Genomic DNA, 21,465 nt, shown 5'->3' with positions numbered 1-21,465 from the left:
AATAAAAACACTGTGGAGAGACCCTTGTCGACCAGAAGTACACATCAAACAGCTTCAGCTCACATGCATTTTCCCTCAAGTGTAAAATGCCCTGAACTCATCGTTTCTTCCTGTAGTGGAGATGTAAGTCCCTTTAAAGGTGTTTGTAGCAGTTTGTCATTCAGGTGCGCACACACACACACACACACACACACACACTCAGATCTGAATGAAAACAGAGCAGCGACCCAAACAGGGAAACACAAGCAGAGGTGAAGAATATCCATTTCCTCTGTGTGGAGAAAACAACCGCACCAAAAATAGCCTGCCTGCTGGAGGAGCTGTTTCAGGCTGTCTGTGTGTGTGTGTGTGTGTGTGTGTGTGTGTGTGTGTGTGTGTGTGTGTGTGTGTGTGTGTGTGTGTGTGTGACACAGCACTGAAGCAGATGGAGGGATGTCTTGAAGCTGATAGCTGCTAATCGTTGACAGTTAGAGCAGACTCGCTGCTGTCTGAGCTGACACGGCTGCTGCTGTTCGGCTTGGTGAGATATTCTGCTGTTACTGTCACCGCCACACAGGGGGACGGAGGTTTAAACGCCCAAACTGACACCCTTAAACGAACTGCACACTCATGCAAGTTCACATTTGGTGGACAGTTATTTCAGCAGTGAGCACACGTCCTGACAGGGCTGGGAAACCAATCGAAAATCAATCAAACCCAACATTCAGGACCTCGAATCAATGTCATACTGTCCATGTGGGTAATTCTGATTTTCTTTTTTTTAATGCTGTAAACTCTCCCCACTGTGTGTGTTCATGTAACGTCCGCTTATAAACGTACGACGGCATGTGTGGTCACATGACTCCGCCCCGTCCAGAGGCAACATGGAGGAGAGCTGAAACAGCGAGCGGCGGCTTCAACAAACACAAGTCAAGTGTGAACACGGAGGAAAAACGCCGATCTGTCTCAACATCTGGAGAAACATCACGTTAGAGAATATGAAACGGAGAGAGAGCCTGACAAGCAGCAAGCAGCGTCCAGATATTCAGTAAATAACCATAAACAGTGTCCTTCAGTTATTTTAAAATCACAAAGAAAAGATGTACAGCCCAGCTTTCACAGCTCAAAGCTCATCAGTGAACAGAGATAACGGCTCATTCATCAGAATGGAGGTAAACTGTTCAGTTGAGCGTGGAATTGATCTGAGGTCATGTGACCTGGCACCTTTCAGCACCACGGACAGAGCCTCAGCACAAAGCGGAGGGCAGGTGGATTCAGCAGAAAACACTCAACATGTTTGGAATATAAAGCGCATTCATAAAATGTTAATAAAATAATTAATAAAACAACTTCTGCTACTACAACAGCAACTTGCTCTGCTAATAATGACCTTTCTGCATTACCTTTAAACCCGTTATGAGCCTGCATGTTAGCCTGACTGTGTCCCGACTGAAAACTAAAACACGACTATTAGTGGTACAATCATCGTCATTATTATTATTATTATTATTATTATTATTATTATTATTATTATTATCATTGCTAAAATTACTACTGCTGCTACCTCTAGTCCTGCTGCTGGCTCTCTGTGCTGCTGTTTGTTTGCTTGCTTGTTTTTAATTGCAGCGAGCTGGCTGATTAAAGCGCTGAGCGTGTCTGTTGTGGGACGTGTGAGGAGATGTTTTCTGGACCAAACCTCTTTTTCCTGCCTGGAGTGAAAAAACAACTTTCTGACCCAGAGAGCGCTGCGGTTTCCCCTCTTCAGCTCCGCTTTATAGACGGGGATCAAAAGCTCTGCTGGTTTGTTTGAAACCGAACTCCAGCGGCTGATCGTCCCAAACTGGCGGCAGAAACAGAACCCAATGATTTGGTTTGGAGGGATGTTTGTTTTTTTTTGTTTTTTTTTTTCTTTTTGTACCCCCGACAGCCCCGGCAGCTCTCAGGGCGCCTGCCGGGTGGAAACTGGACGGCTGACTCAAACTCCTTGTTCCTGCTGCGTGAAACGAAGCGCCATCGAACACACGGCGACAAGGCGTCCGGCTGCTGCCACAGACACCCAGCGCGATGCCAGCGAGCGAGAGCGAGCGCGAGCCGCAGTGACTCAGACGTTTCTGCTCACCGCGCTGCACGGGGTGACACGCTCCACAAGGCTGCATCCAAAAAATATAATGAGCTGGCAGTGTGGCAGCTGTGTGTATTAACAACATTTGTAAACATATTAGATTTATTGCAGCCGGACGCAAACAAATAAAGAGCTGAGATCATAGAGACATGCCTCAGGAGTACAGTGTGTTTGTCCCAGAGAAAACAAATTCAATGAAAACACCTAAAAGGCCTTGATAGGTGACACAGTAACAGGTTTAGCCGGTGGAGGTCTGATGATGAAGAGGAGGAGGTTTGGAGGAGCACTGTGTTATATAATTTGTCTTTTTTTTTTTTTGTTTTTAGATTTTGGTACAGCACGGTGTCCAGGCGTGGATTTTGAGTTTTTGATGGAACTTGTTTTGCTCGTTCTGCTTTCGGAGGACAGTTAACGTTACATGTCAGTGTCTGGATGACAGGAAACATACAGAAAACCTGTCAGATTTCCTGGGATAAAGACAAACAGCAGGCGTTTTTAGACGGACGACGATGCATGTTTACCTAAAGAAAACCTCCCACATCCTTTAAACACACCACCTTCCCTGGAAAATACATTTTAATTTAAAATAAAATCCTACTTCCCATGTGTTTAAGACATTTCAATACCAACTAAGGCTTTATGTTTGGATGAATAAATTCAATACGTTTCAGGAGTTTAAGACTTTTGAAGGGAACCTCGATCTGTGTCATCTGGTTTTGATATGACGGTTTTCTTACTTTAAAGAAAAGATCTTTTGATTTTTTTTTTTTTCGGTTTCAGATTACATGTGTTTTTTTTTTTATTTTTTTAAACAAACTGTGTGTGTCTTGCTGTTGGGAGCCTCTGCCGTGAGAAAAACACAGCTTTTTTCCCAGCATCCTCCACTGCCTCCATGTTATTCATAACAAGTAGTGACAGCTAAATAGTAGGCTAGTGTGCACAGGCAGCGTCCGCCCTCGCAGCACAGCCCACCTGTTGCCTGTGTGTGTGTGTGTGTGTGTGTGTGTGTGTGTGTGTGTGTGTGTGTGTGTGTGACTCAGACAGTCATAATTAAGAGCACAGCTGTTTGGGGTTAAGCTGGTTAGCAGAGGCTTTAGAGGCGAGCAGGGCCAGACTGCAGGGCTGCAGCCTTCCTCACCTCTCCTCCTCCTCCTCCTCCTCCTCCTCCTCTGTTTCTCCTCTCCTCTTTGCTCCTCTGCTCTTTCACTTTTACTTCACTGCTCTGATTATGAATATTTATTGTTGTTATTTATATTTGGTGCTCGTTTAAAGCCGCGTTATGCAACTTTTTCTATATTTAAATAAGGCCAAACAGGATCTGCTCCACATTATCAGGCTGGGTTCAGGCCTAAATCTCCTGCTGGTCTAAAATTAGCTTGTTGGTGATATTTCTGGGGTGTTTTCCATTTCCTGTGGGCGTGGCTTATGGCTGTGGCTGTGTCTGTACAACAACAACAACAACAACAACAACAGAGGGAAGCAGGAGGAAAAACAAGCGGCGAGCGGTAGGTGTGTGTAGCTAACCCTAACCCTGTGAGTGACAGGTGTCGGGGGGCGGGAACTGGACCAGCTGAGGGAGGTCAGGGGGGCGGGGCTAACGATACAAACACACATCCTGCCATGTTGTGTTTTTGAGGGCAGCAGTGGCCTGGAGGCTGGAGGTGCCAGCCTGTGATTGGACGGTTGTCGGTTCAAATCCTGAATGCATGGGAGCATCTGAATGAGGAAAGGGAATTAAAAAACACACGGATCCTCCTGAGCTGCTCAAGAGCAACTGACTGTAAAAGACAGCCAAAAAACTGAAATATAATAATTGTCCAACCATGTAAAAATATGGTTTTACTACATTTGGGACTGGTTTAAAGGGATGTGTATTTTTGTTTTGTTACATTTTCAGTTGCCACAGTGAATACTCAGTATGTGGTTCACTTCATATGGGTAGCATTCCCTGTTAGCTTAGCATAAAGACTTGAAGTCTATGGGAGTCGTTAGCCTGGCTCTGTCAAATAGAGAAAAATAAACCATCACATGGATTTGAAATGCGCATTTTGAAACAAGACAGCTTCAGGATTATTTTTTCACTTTGATGGAGCCAGGCTAACGACTCCCATTGATTTGCAGTCTTTATGCTAAGCTAACAGGAAATGCTACCCATAGGAACTGAACCAGTGGACGCTCAGAGGAGAAAGTGGTGTCCAGCATCTGGTCTCAGTCTGGGGGAAGTCAGGAAAATGGGATTTTACCCAAAATATTGGACGACTCCTTTTATAAAATAATTACAAAATGATGCTCTGGCCATTTTTTCTAGTAACTTCCCTTCCTGCTTCCTGTTGACAGGTGGGAGTCAACGCGGCGTTTTGTCTTTCCACACATGGATCTGCTTGTGGAGTGAGATCTGTTCAGATGCAGATGGGAGACGGTCCAGGGGATTATGTGCAATCTGGGCTGAGCGTTTACATCGGTGTGTACATGTGTGTGAGACAAAAGCTGCAGTCACATGGGGCCGGTTATTATTATGAGTGAACCTGTCGACCTGTGTGTGTGTGTGTGTGTGTGTGTCACTTGGGAAACGCACTCTGTGAGGTCAACACTTTCCAGCCTGTCGGTTTTAAAGTGAAACTGGAAGTTTGTGGTGAAGATAAACTGAGAGGCGTCTCTCGTGGATTTGACCTCCTCAATCTCAGCTCCTCATGACGGAGCGGAGGAGGAAACCCCTCGGTGTTTTCTGCGGGACGGTGCGCTCCGGTGCCTCCCCCTTTGTTCAGGGAGCGTCCAGCCGCTCACTGCTGTCAAAACACTTTCCCCTGGAGCGCACTCGACTCACACACACACACACACTCACACACACATACATGCACACACAGCACAACACTCCTCACATCTTTTACAAGCAGAGAGCATCGTCTGTACAAAAACATGTTACTGAGCAAATATTTCCTTATTTTCACTTTAAGTAATGTTTGCATTACCAGGATTAGACTGATTTAACTGTTTGCTGACATACTGGGCTGATAGCTCCTGTTTTTGCATTTGAAATATTCTCTTGGTTCATTCATTAAAAGTAGATGTACTCTAGTAATATTTTCCCTGTTTATTTTTTTTGCATAGTTATTTCTAAATTTAAAGATACTAAATATTGGCACCAAATATCGGCTATCGGCAACCTCAGTTAAAAAAAAAAAAAATAATAATACTAATTTTGGAATACTATTAATATTGGAATCCTTATCCCAATATTGTAATCCTATACAGTTGAGAAGAAATACAGAGGAGTGCAGCAAAAACAGCCACCGGGAAGAAAAAAAAAAAAAAAAGAACCAACCTTGGAAATTTTTCTTGCATGAAAAAAGCACAAAATATAAAGAATATAAAGAACATTTTTCTGCTATGTTATACTTAATTAAAAGACTTGGAGATGCAGGTGGAGCGAGGACAGAAACGGACGCCGTGCAGACACCGGATTTCTTCTTTGGATTTTTTTTTTACTGTTATTTACTGCATTTTGTATTTTATCATCATTAGCAGCCGTACAGACGCCGGCTGCTGTTCCTTCTGTTTAGAAAGCAGGTGTTCAGCTGTTGTCTGTGCATCACTGGTGTCACTGAAGTGCTGAGAAACATTTACAGGGGAAAAACTAGAGAACGTAGTGAGTTGAGCTTTTTAATTGAGTGGCAGTAAAGCCCTGTGAGCTGATTTAACCCTGAGAGGCAGAGGCGTGGGGCTGCAGGGCGGCAGGGCGGAGAGCGGCTCAACTTCACACCCTCCCTCTAATTAGATTTAGTGACTTGGATAATTCCCATTATATAAATGAAAACAGGCCCCTGAAATATTTAGAGCCTTTAGCGCAGCGTCCTGCAGCGGGGCCCGCAGGGGCGACATGTGCAAAACGCAGAGATACATCAATAATGCAGGACGTCCCGCCACATCTCGCACCCTGCATCTGCACACACACACACACATGCACACACACACACACACACACACACACACAAACATGTATGTGCACACAAGCTGCCTGTCCAACACATAATCCAATCAAGCAGGTGGATAAATAAATAAAAACACACAAACACATTATTTAATCTCTATAAACAGATTTTGTATATCTATATATCTATAGGTGTGTGTGTGTGTGTGTGTGTCTATAGATAGGTGCGCCACATCATCATCAGACAATAGCCAGTGGGTTCCAAGATTTCTCATTCTTATGAAGGGACACACACACACACACACACACACACACACACACACATATATATATTTATATACCAAAAATGCACACACAGGCTGCCTGTCCAACACATAATCCACTGAAGCAGGTATATAAATCAATAAAACCACACACACACACACACACACACACGCACACGCACACGCACACGCACACGCACACGCACACGCACACACACACACACACACACACGCTGACCGTAACATATAGGAAATCAATCCTCCATCACCCCCAGGTGATGTTTGGGGGATGGATTTGATTATTTTCCTCCCATCTTCTCTCCTCTCTGTTCTCTCTGCTGTAGATCTGATCACTGAGTTTGATCGGCACCCAGCAGATTCCTCATTCATCCTGCTCACGTTTAGTCCCTGGATTTTCTGTGGCTGGCGTTCGGAAAGTCCTGGATCCCGACTCCTGACCGTTTTTGTGTTTTTGAGCAGGAAATCAGGGATGTCTTCTGATTAACAGTTTGCTTCCTGAGGTTATGAGAATGTCCTGATGCTAACGACAAATAAATCCTGCTGTGAAGTTGCTACGGCGCAGTTTCACAACAAATAAAGTGTAGGTTGATGCAAAAAGCTGCAAAAAACAAACTCCAGAGTTTCTAACTGGGAATTCTGACTGGAATGGCGGATGGATACTTTTTTTTTTTTTTCACCACAATCACCACAATAAAATACATTAATTCAACCAGTATCAATAATTATTTCAATATACATAAAAAAAAATTCTCAAAGGTTAGTTTTTGTTTCTGTGTGAAATCTGAACAGTCCAGAGTGCTAGTAGTTAGCATTTTGCTAATCTGTTTTAGCCGCCAAAACAAACTGTGCTTCTCCTCACTTGATACTTTTTATTATTATTATTATGTTTTTATTGAGGATAAATATATTGCAATAATTACTGTTATTGTTTTAGTGCTGAGCCCTACTTTAGAACATTTATTCAGTTTATCCTTGTTAGCCATGTTAGTGGAAAACAGAACATTGTGCTTTATTTGTTAGTCAGGAAACAGATATTTATCTTAAAGGGACATTTCAGAGATTAGGTTGTAACTTTGAGTGTTGGAACAGAACCTGCCCAGTTTCCTCTTGTTAAACCGGATTAAACCAGCTTGTGTTGGAGCGCTAACCGCCCCCCTCCGGCTCACAAAGACACAGAAAACAAACCCCCCCTCTGAACAACATGAAAGACCTGACAACCTGCGGACACCTATGTTGTGTTAGAACACACACACACACACACACACACACCATTAAAACAGGGCCGTAGGGAGCGTCGGGGTCCAGACCAAACTCACTTTTTAATGGCCCGCCTGAGGCTAGCTAGCGTAGCCTCTGTCCCGCCAACAAAAGGCTTTTCTCAGCGGCTCAAAGGCCTTGCGGCGGGTTTTATGGGCTCGTCTGCCTCACCTGCAAAACGGTCACGTCTTTTAAAATCCCGGGTCATCTTTTGTTGTCCTTTTGTGTGTGTGTGTGTGTGCCAGACTAGCGGCGGCTAGCTGCAGCTCACTTGTTAGCCGGCTCATCAGGCCTGCCTGCGGGGCGGGGGCCACTTCGCTTCAGCTTTTAATCCAAAGTGACATTTAAAGTGCTTTCATGGCAAAAACACAAGCGGGACGTGGAGATGGGACGAGACCGCGGTGCCGTGCAGGGAAAGGGGCGGCGTGTTTGATGTCCAAATTACCAAAAAAACACAAAAAAACACACACACAAAAAAAAAAAAAAACACAAAAAACCAGTGAAAGCAGTAAAATGGAGCTGAGTGGGAGTTTGCCTTCAGGCCGTCTGTCCCGTCACACAGGCAGACTGTCCTCTTTTATGCCTCTGTGAGCCTTTTCTGCTGCCCGCGGCCTGTTTTACCCGTCCTCTGCTCGCTCTCTCCCTCCTTTGACCTCCATAATCTCTCCATCACCACACATCCACTGTCACTTTACTGTTTCTAACCAATAATATCACGGCCTTGAGAAAACCTTAAAAAACTCTGCCTCTGAAGGACGACGGGCCCTTTTAGAGGTTGCAACCTAGTTTTCGGAAATGCACGGATAAACTCAAAATACCACGAGCTCGGTCTTAAAAACAACTTTCTTCCTCTTTGTTCTTCAAAAGCTGGAGATCATTTATTCACTATAATGATATTTGCGCGATCCATTGATGATTTAATATTATTTTCTTTACCACGGCTGTACTTCGTGGCTATCAAAGCATATACGTAGGCTTTTTTTCCGCTATGTTCTTTATTTTTCTTTCTTTGCTTTGCTGACGGCGGTGGAAAGAAAACGGGCACCGCAGCCGCTCGGCACCAATTTGTCGAAAAGCGGCGATTCTGAAAATAGTTTGAGGATTAGTTCAGCCGTGTAGATGGGGTTTGGTGCCAGTTTGACGGGGCATAATGGTCGTGCTGGTTATTTTAAGTGGGTCTGACAGAGTTTGATCCAGCTTTGATCCACTCAGAGACGCTGATGGAGAAATAATCTGCTGTTCTCCGTGTTCGTCTCACCACTCGTTCATTGCTTTGTTTTTCCCTCATTGTGACCGAATTTTCTTGGCCTCTTTGATTTAACCAGAATCTAGTTTTGTTTTATTTGAACTTCACTGGAAAACAAAACCGCGCGCCGGCTGGCAGCTTCATAACCGAGCGTGTGAGACTTCCCCTGACCCTGCAAGCCGCGTCCAAAATTCACTTTGTTGGCTCATCTGCGATAAACCGAGGAAATTAACCAGCCAAAAAATATTATTTACTGGGCGTAAAACTGCATCATGCATTGTTTGACTGAAAATAAACGGTCCTTAAGGTGCTTCTCGCAGTTTGAGGTGCCAGACTTTGAAGCAGGGTGGCCTGCTGACATCCCTGGTTTCATTTTGTAGTTAGAAAAGAAAAGAAAAAAAGCTGCTTGGCCAGTGACACCAGTTTACTTTTCCACAGCTTCCAACATCTACCCACACTGGGCACGTGGTGGGTTGGATCCTGACTGCCTGTGTGACCTGAAAATCTTCATGAGAAACATAAAAGCCCACTGAGAGGCTGCCGGTCGATCAAAAGATCAGCTGATCGACGGAACGTGACTCGTTCTCATTTCGTCTGCTGATCAGCTGCTTCAGTGATTTCTGGAGGAAAACCGCCGAGTGTTTGCTGGTTCTCCCTTTTCTCTGCTCATATCTTTATAAAATTCATACTTTAATAGTGTTTTTTTTTTTTTGTTTTGTTTTTTTTGGCTGCTGGTCAGACTAAGGAAGACATTTCACTTCCCATTGTGCTTTGGCTTTCATTTTCACACTTTATACACTAAATTACAGATTAATCAACAGTGAAAATAATCATTACAGTGACAAAACTGATTGTGTGTAGACGTGCGAGTCACATCTTTCCACACAAACAGTACAGCTCTCTCTCTCTCTCTCTCTCTCTCTCTCTCTTTCTTATAGCCGGTATGCATTTTCCCCTCCTGTTTTCATCTGCCCTCCCCTCCTCCTCCTCCTCCTCCTTTTTTCCATCACATGTCCTTCCTCTTTTTCCAGGGATTGTGTCTGTCCTAATTCTCCATTAGTGAGATTGATGAGGAGCGGCTCGGCCCGGTCTCTGGCTCTGGAGCTGGAGCAGAGCTGCACGACTGCGGCAGATACAACAATCACCAATCAATTTCTCTTCATTTTGAGATCACAGTTATTTGTTATTGGCACCAAACAAACACGCAATTAAATCAAGTCATTATGTTCATCGAACTGCGGAGGTCAAAAACCTGTAATTGTGATTAAAGTGCAGTTAATGTACCCTGCCTGCTCCGGATACTCTCCTGTATCCTCTGTGTGTTTTTTTTTTTTTTTTTAATTCGTCTCTCCGCCTGCTTTTCATTCATGCTGAGCGCCGGGCTCTGGCGTGGAGCTGAGGTCAGGAGTCAAGCTGCTCAAATTAAAAATCGAGGATGGTTTCGGGTGTTTGAAGGGCAGCGCACACGCTGGGAGAGCAGCACTCAAACGCTGGAGTGTCATCTCTGCTCTGTCTGTCTGCTGGAGCTCAAACGCTGGGAAATTATGAGTAAAAATGTTATTCCACTGTCGTTTTGCCGTCTGTACATCTCATTTCTTTCTTTGTAAGTGAGGATTCTGCAATGATGACTTTCTTATAAATACAGAATAATAATCACTACTATTTCCCACCTTTAAGGCACATAAACAGTCTGGCTGAAGATTTTTCACTGTGAATTTTAAGCATCACAATGTTTTTATTCTCATTTAGTCTGAACAGAATAAACACAGCAGTGATGTATGGGAAATAATCTGCAAAGGAAGCCATGAGCATGTCATCCCTGTTCATTTTTCACTCAACTCACTTTAAAGGGTTTTAAATTGTGCGTATTGCAGTTAAATGCAGTTTAAATGGATGTCATACGGTTTTCAACAGCAATACTGGTTTGATCCATCGGCGCTGAATCTACTTTTACGGTGCGTTTGTCCTCGTCACGGTGCAGCACAGTGAACTCTTTCCTCCTGACAGTTTTCCTCAGGACAGGTTCACTGCAAAAAGTCAAACTCTTACCAAGATTATTTGTCTTATTTCAAGTCAAAATGTCTTATTACTAGTCAAAATATCTCATTGCACTTAAAATAAGACATGATCACCTCAGAAATTACTTCACTTGTTTCAAGTGAAAATTTACTAAAATTTACTTACAAATTTTGTCAATGGAACAAGCAAATTTTTACTTGTTCACTTGTGTCACAAGTAAAAATTTGCTTGTTCCATTGGCAAAATTTGTTTCTTGTTTCAAGTAGATTTTCACTTGAAACAAGTGAAGTAATTTCTGAGGTGATCATGTCTTATTTTAAGTGTAATGAGATATTTTGACTAGAAATATGGCATTTTTACTTGAAATAAGAAATAATCTTGGTATGACTTTGACTTTTTGCAGTGTTCAGTTGATTTTTTCTCCAAAAAGAGGAAAATTGGACCTCCTATTTTAAGAATCCAACATTCTAAAGCTTTTCAGCCACTTCCAACATGTTTACACGTCTTCAAATCTGTAAAAACACTGACAATGAAGCCATAAATGGTGCCATACAGGGGTCCTGCACTAATCTATAAAAGACATTTAAAGTGCAAAGCGCTTCACAGCCGCTGGAGTGAAATCCTGTTATTCAACGTGCAGTGTAAACGCAGCCGCTGTGTGTGTGTGTGTGTGTGTGTGTGTGTGTGTGTGTGTGTGTGTGTGCTGGTGTCAGAGCCACATGAAGGATGGCCGTGTCCTTCAGTCCAAAAATAGACGAGAGAAAGGCCTCTTTGTGTTTAAGACACACCCACAGCCACTGACTGCACAATCTGTTGTGCTTTTGTGTGTGTGTGTGTGTGTGTGTGTGTGTAGTATGGGTGAAACTAGCCAACATAAGGAATCCAGTGATAGCAAACATGTCATGCTAGGTTTTCAGCAAGGCAGATAAATATCACTTCAAAGTTTGGAAAAATGTTGGCAATGAAAAAGTAGAACGGTCATTTTCAGCAATTTTAGCCATTTTTTTTTTTTCAAACTTGACTGTATAAAATGACCTCTAGTGACCTCTGGGAGAATCACAGCCTCATCAAACTTTACAGACACAAACTAGAGGCGAATTAAAAAAAAAAAAAAAATCACAATAAATCATAATATTGAATCGCAACACTTAAGGATCGCAGCACATATCACATTGGCACCCAAGTATCGTGATTTCCTATTACTTTATTATTTTCCCAGGCGGTGGAAAAAGCACATTTTTCACTCCGCCCAATTTCAAAAAAGTCACCGAAACACAACAGTGCTGCTAACATGGAGGACTTCATTCTGGTGAAGAGAGTCTGAAGGACTGAATGGAAACCAACGGCCGGAGAATAGGGAGGAAAAACGGCGGCTCTAAAATCTACAGCTCGCTTTGGGAAAAGATAAGCAGGAACGTGAAAGTTTACACATTTTGTAGATATTACACTACGTCCTTTTCTCCACACTGAAGAGAACAGCTGCAGGTGCGACTTCCTCGTAAGAAGCTCGTGAGCCCATAAATCATGAAAGCAGTGTATATTAATGTGTTAGCATGTAGGGATGTAGATGATTTCGGTGTGTGTGTTCTCCTCATTCAGCATGGAAGCCGAACCAAAGTGACATCTGGATGAGTCCAGAGCGACGGCTGCGTCTCCTGCATCAAACTCCTCATTTCTGTTTCTTTACCTGCGACTTATCTAGGGCTGTCCCAATTAATCAACTTAATCGATTACGTGGGTGACGTAAACACGTCGACACGTACAACACACCGTCAAGTTGTTGTCGATTACGTCGATTACGCAATTTACACAAACAGCGAACAGCAGACGCTGACATTCATGAACAGAAGTGGGGAAACATGGCAGAGGCTGCAGGTCGGAGCCTTTCAGACGGAGCAGAGGGCAGCAGAGGCACCTAGCAGCCAGAGAGACGGTCAGAGACGTCCAGAGTGTGCAGATCTTTTAAAGAGAGGCCAGATGACTCGGTCGTCTGCAGCCTTTGCAAAGCGGAGACGGCGTCCCTCAGCAGCACCACGGCGATGAGCGAGCAGCTGGAGCGGGACGTCCCGGTGCTGCTGGAGGACGACACCAAGCAAACAGCTGGACAATCCTACTATCTAATTACCCTCTAACGTGAATTTACAGCAACACGGCAGCATGAAGGAGTTAAAGCAACACCAGGTCACTTTGACCACGCCCCGCTGCTTTGAGAAACCAAACTTAATGATGCACGTTAATACGTCACACATAACAAAAAACGCCCCCTGCTAGATTACTTGAAAAATTAATTGTTTGACTAATTGGCTAATCATAAAAATAGTTGGATTAATCGGGAGAAGCCCTAGTCTTCTCGGCTCCTGAAAGCCGTCCTGGATTTTGGCTCGGCCTCGCTGATCAGCCTCTCTCTGGTCTTGGAGTGCGGACGCCACAGCAGGCGCCACCGCTCAGGCTGAGCTCGGCGCTCACTGGACCTGAGCTGCTGGAGCATCGGGACGCCGACGGCACTGAGACGCCTGGCTCAGACCGGACACAGCTGCTGGAAGGGGTTTTCTCACTTTGACAGAGCCAGGCTAACGACTTCCATAGACTTCAGGTCTTTATGCTAAGCTAACAGGAAATGCTACCCATAGGAACTGAACCAGCAGCTGTACAGAGGTGGACATGGTGTCCAACATCTGGTCTCAGTCTGGGGAAGTTGGGAAAACAGTTTTTTTGCCAAACTGTTGTGAGTAATCCTTTTAAAACAGCCTGAAGCTGTCGAGACGCCGTGACTGAAGCTTTCTGTGCTCTGGCTGCTCAGAACTTTCTCATTTAACACAACAGACATCAGACACTTTGAAAATCTGTTTTAATAAAAAGAAAATCAGGCCACAAAGTGTCTGGTCCAAATACGGCTGTGCTTACAGGCTGTGCTTACAGGCTGGTGCTTACAGGCTGGTGCTTACAGGCTGGTGCTTACAGGCTGGTGCTTGCAGGCTGGTGCTTGCAGGCTGTGTTTAGCAGCTGAGAGGTGAGGTGAGCAGCAGTCGCTGTCAGCAGCTCCACACGCTCTGCACTTTATCTGCATGTTTTTAACTTCCTCTGGTTAAAGCTTTTGTTTTTTTAGCTACTTAACCACAAATATTTTATAGTTGAATCATAATCATCATCATATCATAAATTCCAAACTGCTCATCAGTTATAAATCCAACTTTGCTGAATTCCAGGAATCCACACCCATGATTCTGGTGTGTCTTCCAAACATCTGTCAAAACATCTTCCCATTGAAACAGCTGATGTTATGACAGCTCAAGGTGCAACTTAACGTTTCAGATTTATGTTTATATTCAATATGTAGATTCATGCACCACAAGCATCTGCATAGAAGACGATACCATAAATCAAATTTAACATTCTACAATTCACGCTCTGTGGTGTTTGCAGTGTGTTCCTGCTGATGTGACATCAAACCTCAGATTAAAGTTTATGATGTGAAATCTGACCGCACTGCGTTTTCCAGGGCGGACGCTGTAATTTCTGACATTCCGGCATCTCTGAAAGGCATCGCGGGAGGCAGGCACTCACCGGTTTGGGCATCCTTCTCCTCTCTCCGCCCGTCCCTTTCTGCCGAGAAAAGAAAAAGAAGTCGTCCTCCGTCTCGCCGCCTCCCTCCGGGGCTCCAGCGCCTGGGACACAGCGAGAGCAAAAACAAACGCACTCATGTCAACAAACAACAACAACAAAGAAACCCCACATAACTGAGACACAGAACACTCCTCGGGCTGGATTTTGTGTGTGTGTCTCTCCCTCCTTTTTTAGCATCTGAACACAAAGTGGGAAGGAAAAAGAAAAAAGGGAAAGGCGGAGAGAGACGTGAAGACAAAGAAAAACAGACAGGAGACAGACGCACAGAGACAGAGGGAGGAAAGAAGTGACATGGAGGCAGAGCTGCAGCTATTTTGAGCGTCTCTCTGCTCTGTTTCCCTCTGGAAGTTTTTCAAAAGGACGATTAAGGCCTGGAGGAGGAAAAGCCTCTGAAATTTCCCCCCGCCAGGACGAGCGATCCACCGCTGCTGTCCCTGAACTCAACTCTGCTTTCTCTGCCCCAAACAAAGTCCATCCTTCTGTTTTGTTTGTTTTTCCCACCGATGCACCGACTGATGTTTGGTCTTGTGCTCGGTTCAACAGCTGAGAAACACACAGGGTTAAGGGTTCAATTCCCAGCCATGCTAAATGTCTAACACACTCAAAGATCAGTATCGGATCCCGATCCGGACGTTTTTTAAGATCCAAAACTCCTGATCAAATTTCAAACAACATAATTTCCCTTTTCTGCCCCAAATGACATCGACTGGGAATGATTTCACTTCACAAACTGAAACACGGGTCCTTCTCCAGGCGGTGAGCACAGAGGCTCACGCAACGCGACAAGTCTAATTAGGCGTTAGGACAAACACCCATGCACACACACACATTCTAATTATAACCCTGATGAGAGCGCCGGTTTTATTTTGAAATTCAGGATTTGGCGCAGTAACACTTGAATGCGACGGACAAGCAACATTTTAAGCAACATATATTAAATAATATTATATTATAATGGTGTTCAGTCAGGAGTATTAAAGGAACGAGCCGTGATTTTAAGTCTCCATGAAATGACCTCACATGACCTCAACTCCCTGTTACACAGACGTCATCCTGCTCCAGTGGGTGTAAATTAAAATTTCAAACCAATAAAACCTTAAATCGTTAAACATCGTCTCTGATCCACCTCATCCCTTCAAAATAAAAGGAAACGCATCAAATCAACCAAGTAAGAGTCAGTTTCACGGAGTCTTTAAGCTATTTTTCTTAAGGCAGAGTGTAAACGCCCCACAAAGTAACTGCAATGATAAAAGATGGAGCATATGAGCTGAACGGACTTCATTTTTTTTTTTTTTTTTTTTTTTAATTGTGCACGCCTTAAAAAGAAATGACTGAAACTTACAGGAGGGAGGTGTGTGATGTGCAGTGCCAGTGGAAACGACACAGAAACGAACGATGGATGTTGTCCCGTGTGCATCAGAGCAGCTGCTTAATAAGCGGAATGCACCTTTACTGGGTCACTTTTCCTCTCTTCCTGTTGAGCGGCGTCATGACCCGTGTCTCTGCAAAGCACTTTAGTCGAGCTGTGCGTCGGCTTACATAACCACAGAGACCCGACACTGATTCAGACATGTTGAACCGCCCCAGTTCCTGTACTGAAAAACACTCTGTGTGTGTGTGTGTGTGTGTGTGTGTGTGTGTGTGTGTGTGTGTGTGTGTGTGTGTGTGTGTTTTCTGTTGCTGGGTTTTGTGTTTGATGTCGGCCGCGCAGCTTCGCCTCAAAGCAGCACCGCTCATGACTCCTAATGAAGCCTCGACAGTTTCCCCTCCCGCTGTGAAGAATCGGGCAATTTGTCTCAGTGAGGAGCATTATGGGAAACGAAATGAGGAGAAACGAGTGGATTTCACATTTGGTGGCCTTTATGCACGACCCCGCAGAGCAAAAAAAAAAAAAACACTTGGTGAACAATGTGAGCCAAAGTTTTGCCTTTTTTTTTTTTTTGTCAAAGCTGCAGGCCAAGATTTTCACGAGAAGAGCGTCTGCAGGTTCACTCAAAGTGAAATGATGATTTTGGGGTTTGTAGGTGGGAATGAAATCTTCTCATCACGCAGGAAGTGATGAGTCAAAACAGCAGCGAGCAGCCGAGCAAAGATGTCACATGGATTCTTGGCGATTAAAATCCTTCAAAGTTAAAGAGTTAAAGATGCTCATGTTCAGCGTCAGTGCTGCATTTCCCTGGAATCTGAATCTCATCCTCCTCCCCACCAGATGAGCTGTATGACGGAGACCGGACGGCCGACACACACACACAAAAAAAAAAAAAAAAAACTCCGGCTCGTGTCAACAGCTGCCATTGTGCCCCGCTGCTTTGGCCGCGGCATGAAATTCTTCTGAGTCCAGACGAAATTACAGTGGGAGAAATGTATTTCCACTGACGTCAGAGAAACACAGACACACAGGGACAGAGAGCAGGCGATCACAGAGAGAACCGGGTGAGTGAGGAATGAAAAAGGGAAGTCAAGACAGTAAAGAAACAGAGGAAAAAAGGAAAAAAAAATCAGTTCCACGTCTTTCTTTTTCCTTTTCCCTTTCTTTCACTTCCCTCGTCTGTCCGGTGAACCTTCTGGCTCACGTGTGACCAGCAGCCAGGGTTCAAATGCCAGCAAATCACAGTGACAGAGCTCTTTTCCACGTGTTAACATTACCGGCACACAGCACACGCAACATCAGGACCACGTTCACGTCGGCCCCGCCTCGTAAACACACCGACGCTCTGATTCGGTAAAAAACACATGTAGCGTGGAAAAAACAAAATCCTGTACACTGCTGACCTGGACTTTATGCTGAACAGATCAAAGCAACAACAAGCAATTGTCGTGTTGATTTTGGCGGCCCCTGTGGACAAAAGCGGAAGTGTTTCTGAGAATGAAGGCTGCATTTCCCATGAGCGCTGTGTTTGCTTACATGGGCCATAAAGAGGCATCAGTGTTACACTGAGACTGCTTCATAACCAGTTAGTTAATAAGCGATTAATTGATAAAGTTGAGTGACAGAAAACTGATATTATTTTGCCAATTGATTCATCATTTAACAGTTTGCTTTTCTCTACGTCACATCGTTGTAAAAGGAGACTAAGGAAAAATCTTCACTGCTGACTTGTGATGAGCATGTGTCTTTAATTACAGAGACCAAGTGATTAGTGTATTAATTGAAACAATAAGCGATAGATTTATCGACAATGTAAATAATCATTAGTTCAGGTGAACTGGGCAGGTGTGGGAATAAGGAGCTCGTCATCGTGTGGGTGGATGATCGTCTGGCAACACACGCAGACATTTCTGGGAAATGAATGACGGGGAAGGAATGTCTCTGTGCTGCCAGTGTGGCTGTGGGCTCTGTGGCAGAGTGACAGGAGGGCATGTCTGAGCAGCAGACACGGCCACCTGAAACGGCAAAATGAACTTCACAACATCCACGTGTGAGAGGATCTTTGTGAGGTGACGGGAACATCATCGCCCGGCCGCCTGGAACGATGCTGATGCAGGACCCGCGGCTTTTTATAGCGACGCCGTCACGGCACACGGCTCGGGGTCGGTGACGGGACTGAAATGTGAAATGGAGAGCGAGGCAGAGAGCAGCTGGTAGGAAGGTGTCCCTCAGGTGCCAGAGCCTTGAAATGTGTGAGGCCAGAAATAGGCCTTTTCTCTGGTGTCAGGCTGAGATTCACACCAAACCAAACCAAACCAGACCAGACCAGACCAGATCAGACCAGGTCAGGTCAGGTCAGGTCAGAGCATCCCATTTTCACTCCAATCTGCCTTATCTGACTTATTTAAAGTCACCATGAGTACGATTTTTCATGCCCCACAGCACAAAACAACCATAATACATTTTCCTTTCCCTTTTTTTCCAATTTTGTTCATCTGTTTTATGCATTTTATGTTGTATATAATAACTAAGAAAGCTTGACAAGCCTCTGGGGTATTTTTCTGTTTACTTCACATAACCCTTGTGCATATTTACATGTGCATCTGCTGTGTTATGATTTTATGTGCAATAAGTTGAGCTAAACTGGACCGCAGTGCATCTGCCGGGTTTCCTGGTTGATCAATAGCAGTGAGTCAGCCGTTACTCAGCCAGCTGCCGAGATTTCTGCCTTTCACAACTCACGCTGTGGTGAGTACCCGCTGCAGTTTCACAACACTGTTCCCACCGCCTCGTGCAGCACGCACGACACAAAAACAAATGACCAAGCAGTTTCATTTTGAGCCAACACTCGGCACGGTGGTGCGTCTCCTCTTTGCTAGACGCTTCTTCCCTGCTCTGATAGGCTGGCTCGCTTCTCCTATTGACACAATGTGACTTTATTTATTTCTCTTTATTTATTTCTGTCAAAAGAGTCATTTGCACACCTGACTGGTCAGGAAGATTTCTTTCCTGTCCCCTTTTATCTTTGGGTTTTAGAGGGAGTTTTTCAGGGTCAGGGTGTTTAGTTTGTTGTAAACTTGCGGTCATGAAAAGCCGTTAAAGACTGAAAACAGGGATGATTCTGGCCTCTACATAAGCTTGAATAATAGATAGATAGATTCTTTATTTCTGTGTCACGCACCAGACGGTGCCCAGCCCACATGGACTTACAGGACACAACATAAATCACTGCATCACTGCATAAATATACAGTATAAAAATAAAAGCAAGAAATAAAGGCAAGAGCTCCACTTCAAACATATAGAGCATTCTGTCTTTTTTCCCAAGCCTTACACACAAAATCTGCCAAAAAGAAAATACCTTAACTAAAACACAAGTCAAGTCTGTCATAATCATTTAACCATTTAACCAAAAAAAGTTAAAACAAACAGACGACATTTTACAAAATAACTGATGTCTTCATTCTTCATATAATGGCCAGTAAAACAAAAAATGAAGCTCACTTTCAATAAATAAGCTTGAATAATAACCTTGAACTTGAGTTGAGGTGACCTGATGTAAACTGTCCAAATGTGAGACAAACAGCAAAAACAAATGCGGGACATTTTTATGTTACCGACACCGAGAGCTTAACCTAAAATCTGTGCTGCCCATCCAATTGAATATGAAATATTTATATTCTATTTATATTCTGCACCCCCCATCTCTACCCTCGCTTTACAGACCAGGCCTTTTGCTAAATGATGAGCCGGAAGCCGTTTGACTCACAAAGGAGACTCTCTGAGACGTTCGCCCTCCAGCAGCCTGATCCACAAATCTAGTTCTTGATTTTAACTTCAGGTTCTTTCCTGTCTGGTGTCTTTTGTTTTTAGCAGCGAATGCCGCATTGCCAGCTTCAGCACTGAGGCCCACTTGGCAATCCACACAGCAGTGCACAGGAAATCTGAGGCGGCCATGTTGACTGCCAGGATCACAGGACAACCAAACATTTTACTTCATGAAACCCATTGCAAACTGCATTTTCACTGCTGGACAACAACACACATTTCACAATCACAGCATTCAGAAAAAACTAATCTCCAACCTCCAATCTACATCTCCAACCTCCTTTTTCCTCATTCCACTTTTCAGCCTTTTATCCCCCCCCCCGCTCCGGATGCAAAACAAAAGGTGACCTATGCAGTTTTAGCCCTAACTCTCTGGAATAATCTGGAATAATCTTCCCCAACCAATTCAATTTGCTGGATCTCCGGCCTGTTTTAAGCAGCTGCTTAAGACTCAGTCCTCTGCAGATCTCTGTTGAGGATCTTTGGACAGACGGAGGATCTGCACGTCTTCTCCATCTGTGCTCCTTTTCTGTCATGCATGTTTTTTTTTTTATGTATTTGTTTTTATGTTCCGCATAAGGAAAGCACTTTGTAACTATGTGTTTCAAATGGTGCGGATTAGAGTGGACTTGACCTCGTGTGTGTGCAGAGTTTGACTGACAACCAGCCCATGGCCCTGTGTGCAGCCTGCACCGCGGCTCTAATGCAGGTCATCAATTCAAGGCGAGACTCGGGACAAAGGACCAAACCGGCGTGCGGTGCAACGTAAAGTGGGACACGTCAGATAACAAAGGTTAAAGACGACTAAATATTCTCTTTATTTCCTTCTCCACATCATTGTCCTTATAATATATTCACATTCTGGCTTATGAACCAAACTGTGTCCTATTTCTATAATCACATCACAGAGAATAACCAATACAATGTGAACAAAGTGGCTGTTCGTCTCTCTCTCTCTCTCTCTCTCTCTCTCTCTCTCTCTCTCTCTCCCTCTCCCTCTCTCTCTCTGGACTCGTGTGTTATAGTGAATTCACTTTGATGTGCCCGATCACTGCAGGCAGTTCAGGCCCATCTCCCATCAGCCCTGCTGGTAGGAAGGCACCTGGGGAGGCGGGAGTTCCCTTCAGACCGAAGCCTCAGAACATGTGAGGAGGGGTGGGGTGGGGGGGGCTTATCAAAGTCAGACCAGGCTCACAGATTCAGGGCACACAGACGCTCAGCTGGTCATTTAACTTCCATTTCCTCACTATTTGCACTAGAAACTGTTGAAATCCTGTTTGAAAAAGTGTCCTCGTGCTCCGAATGTTCAAGTTAAAGCTCTTCAAGCTCCCACACGGACCACACGGTGAAACAAAATCACTGTCATCGACTTTGAAGTGGTCATCCTCCGGCTCCTCGTTTCTTGTTTGTGTATTTTTTTTCATTGTTTGAGGCGTCTGTGCTGCTATTGGCTCACCGCTGTGGTTTCCTGCACTGCTCAAACACCTGTCAATCAAACCAGGTGGGCGTCCCTTTCTGCTGATGCTGTCTGAGTTTCTCAAACTATTAGGGGTGCAACACCAAACTGGAAAAAAACAAACCATTCAATCCACAATACAGCCTACAAAGTGCTGTTTTACACCCACATCCACTGTCTGAGAGCCATACACACACACACACACACTGAGCTGAATATAATGAGAGTGTTTTTCTGTTTGTTTTAAGTGGTCTACGGGGACTTTGGCCTTTGAAAGAATATTTGTTTGAAATCGTGGCCCAAACACTGTGATACAAACCAAACCGTGGGTTACAGCGTGACTATCCCCCAGTT

General features: G+C 44.3%; 1 protein-coding gene across 2 annotated transcripts in view; it reads right to left on the bottom strand.

Annotated features, from left to right (window-relative positions):
• The window catches only part of LOC115379486 (radixin), a 73,829-nt gene that overhangs the window by 39,890 nt on the left and 12,474 nt on the right, over positions 1 to 21,465 (bottom strand). For both annotated transcript variants that reach the window (XM_030080195.1, XM_030080196.1), the window contains exon 2: positions 14,400 to 14,500. In XM_030080195.1, coding sequence (XP_029936055.1) covers positions 14,400 to 14,411 — 12 coding nt within the window. In that variant the 5' untranslated portion in view covers positions 14,412 to 14,500. The remainder of the gene's footprint in view (positions 1 to 14,399; positions 14,501 to 21,465) is intronic.

The sequence above is a fragment of the Myripristis murdjan genome, chromosome 21 (genome assembly GCF_902150065.1).
Source record: "Myripristis murdjan chromosome 21, fMyrMur1.1, whole genome shotgun sequence".
In the NCBI taxonomy this organism is placed as follows: domain Eukaryota; kingdom Metazoa; phylum Chordata; class Actinopteri; order Holocentriformes; family Holocentridae; genus Myripristis; species Myripristis murdjan.
Note: the sequence above shows the minus strand (reverse complement) of the source record. Positions and strands in the feature narration are given on the sequence as shown.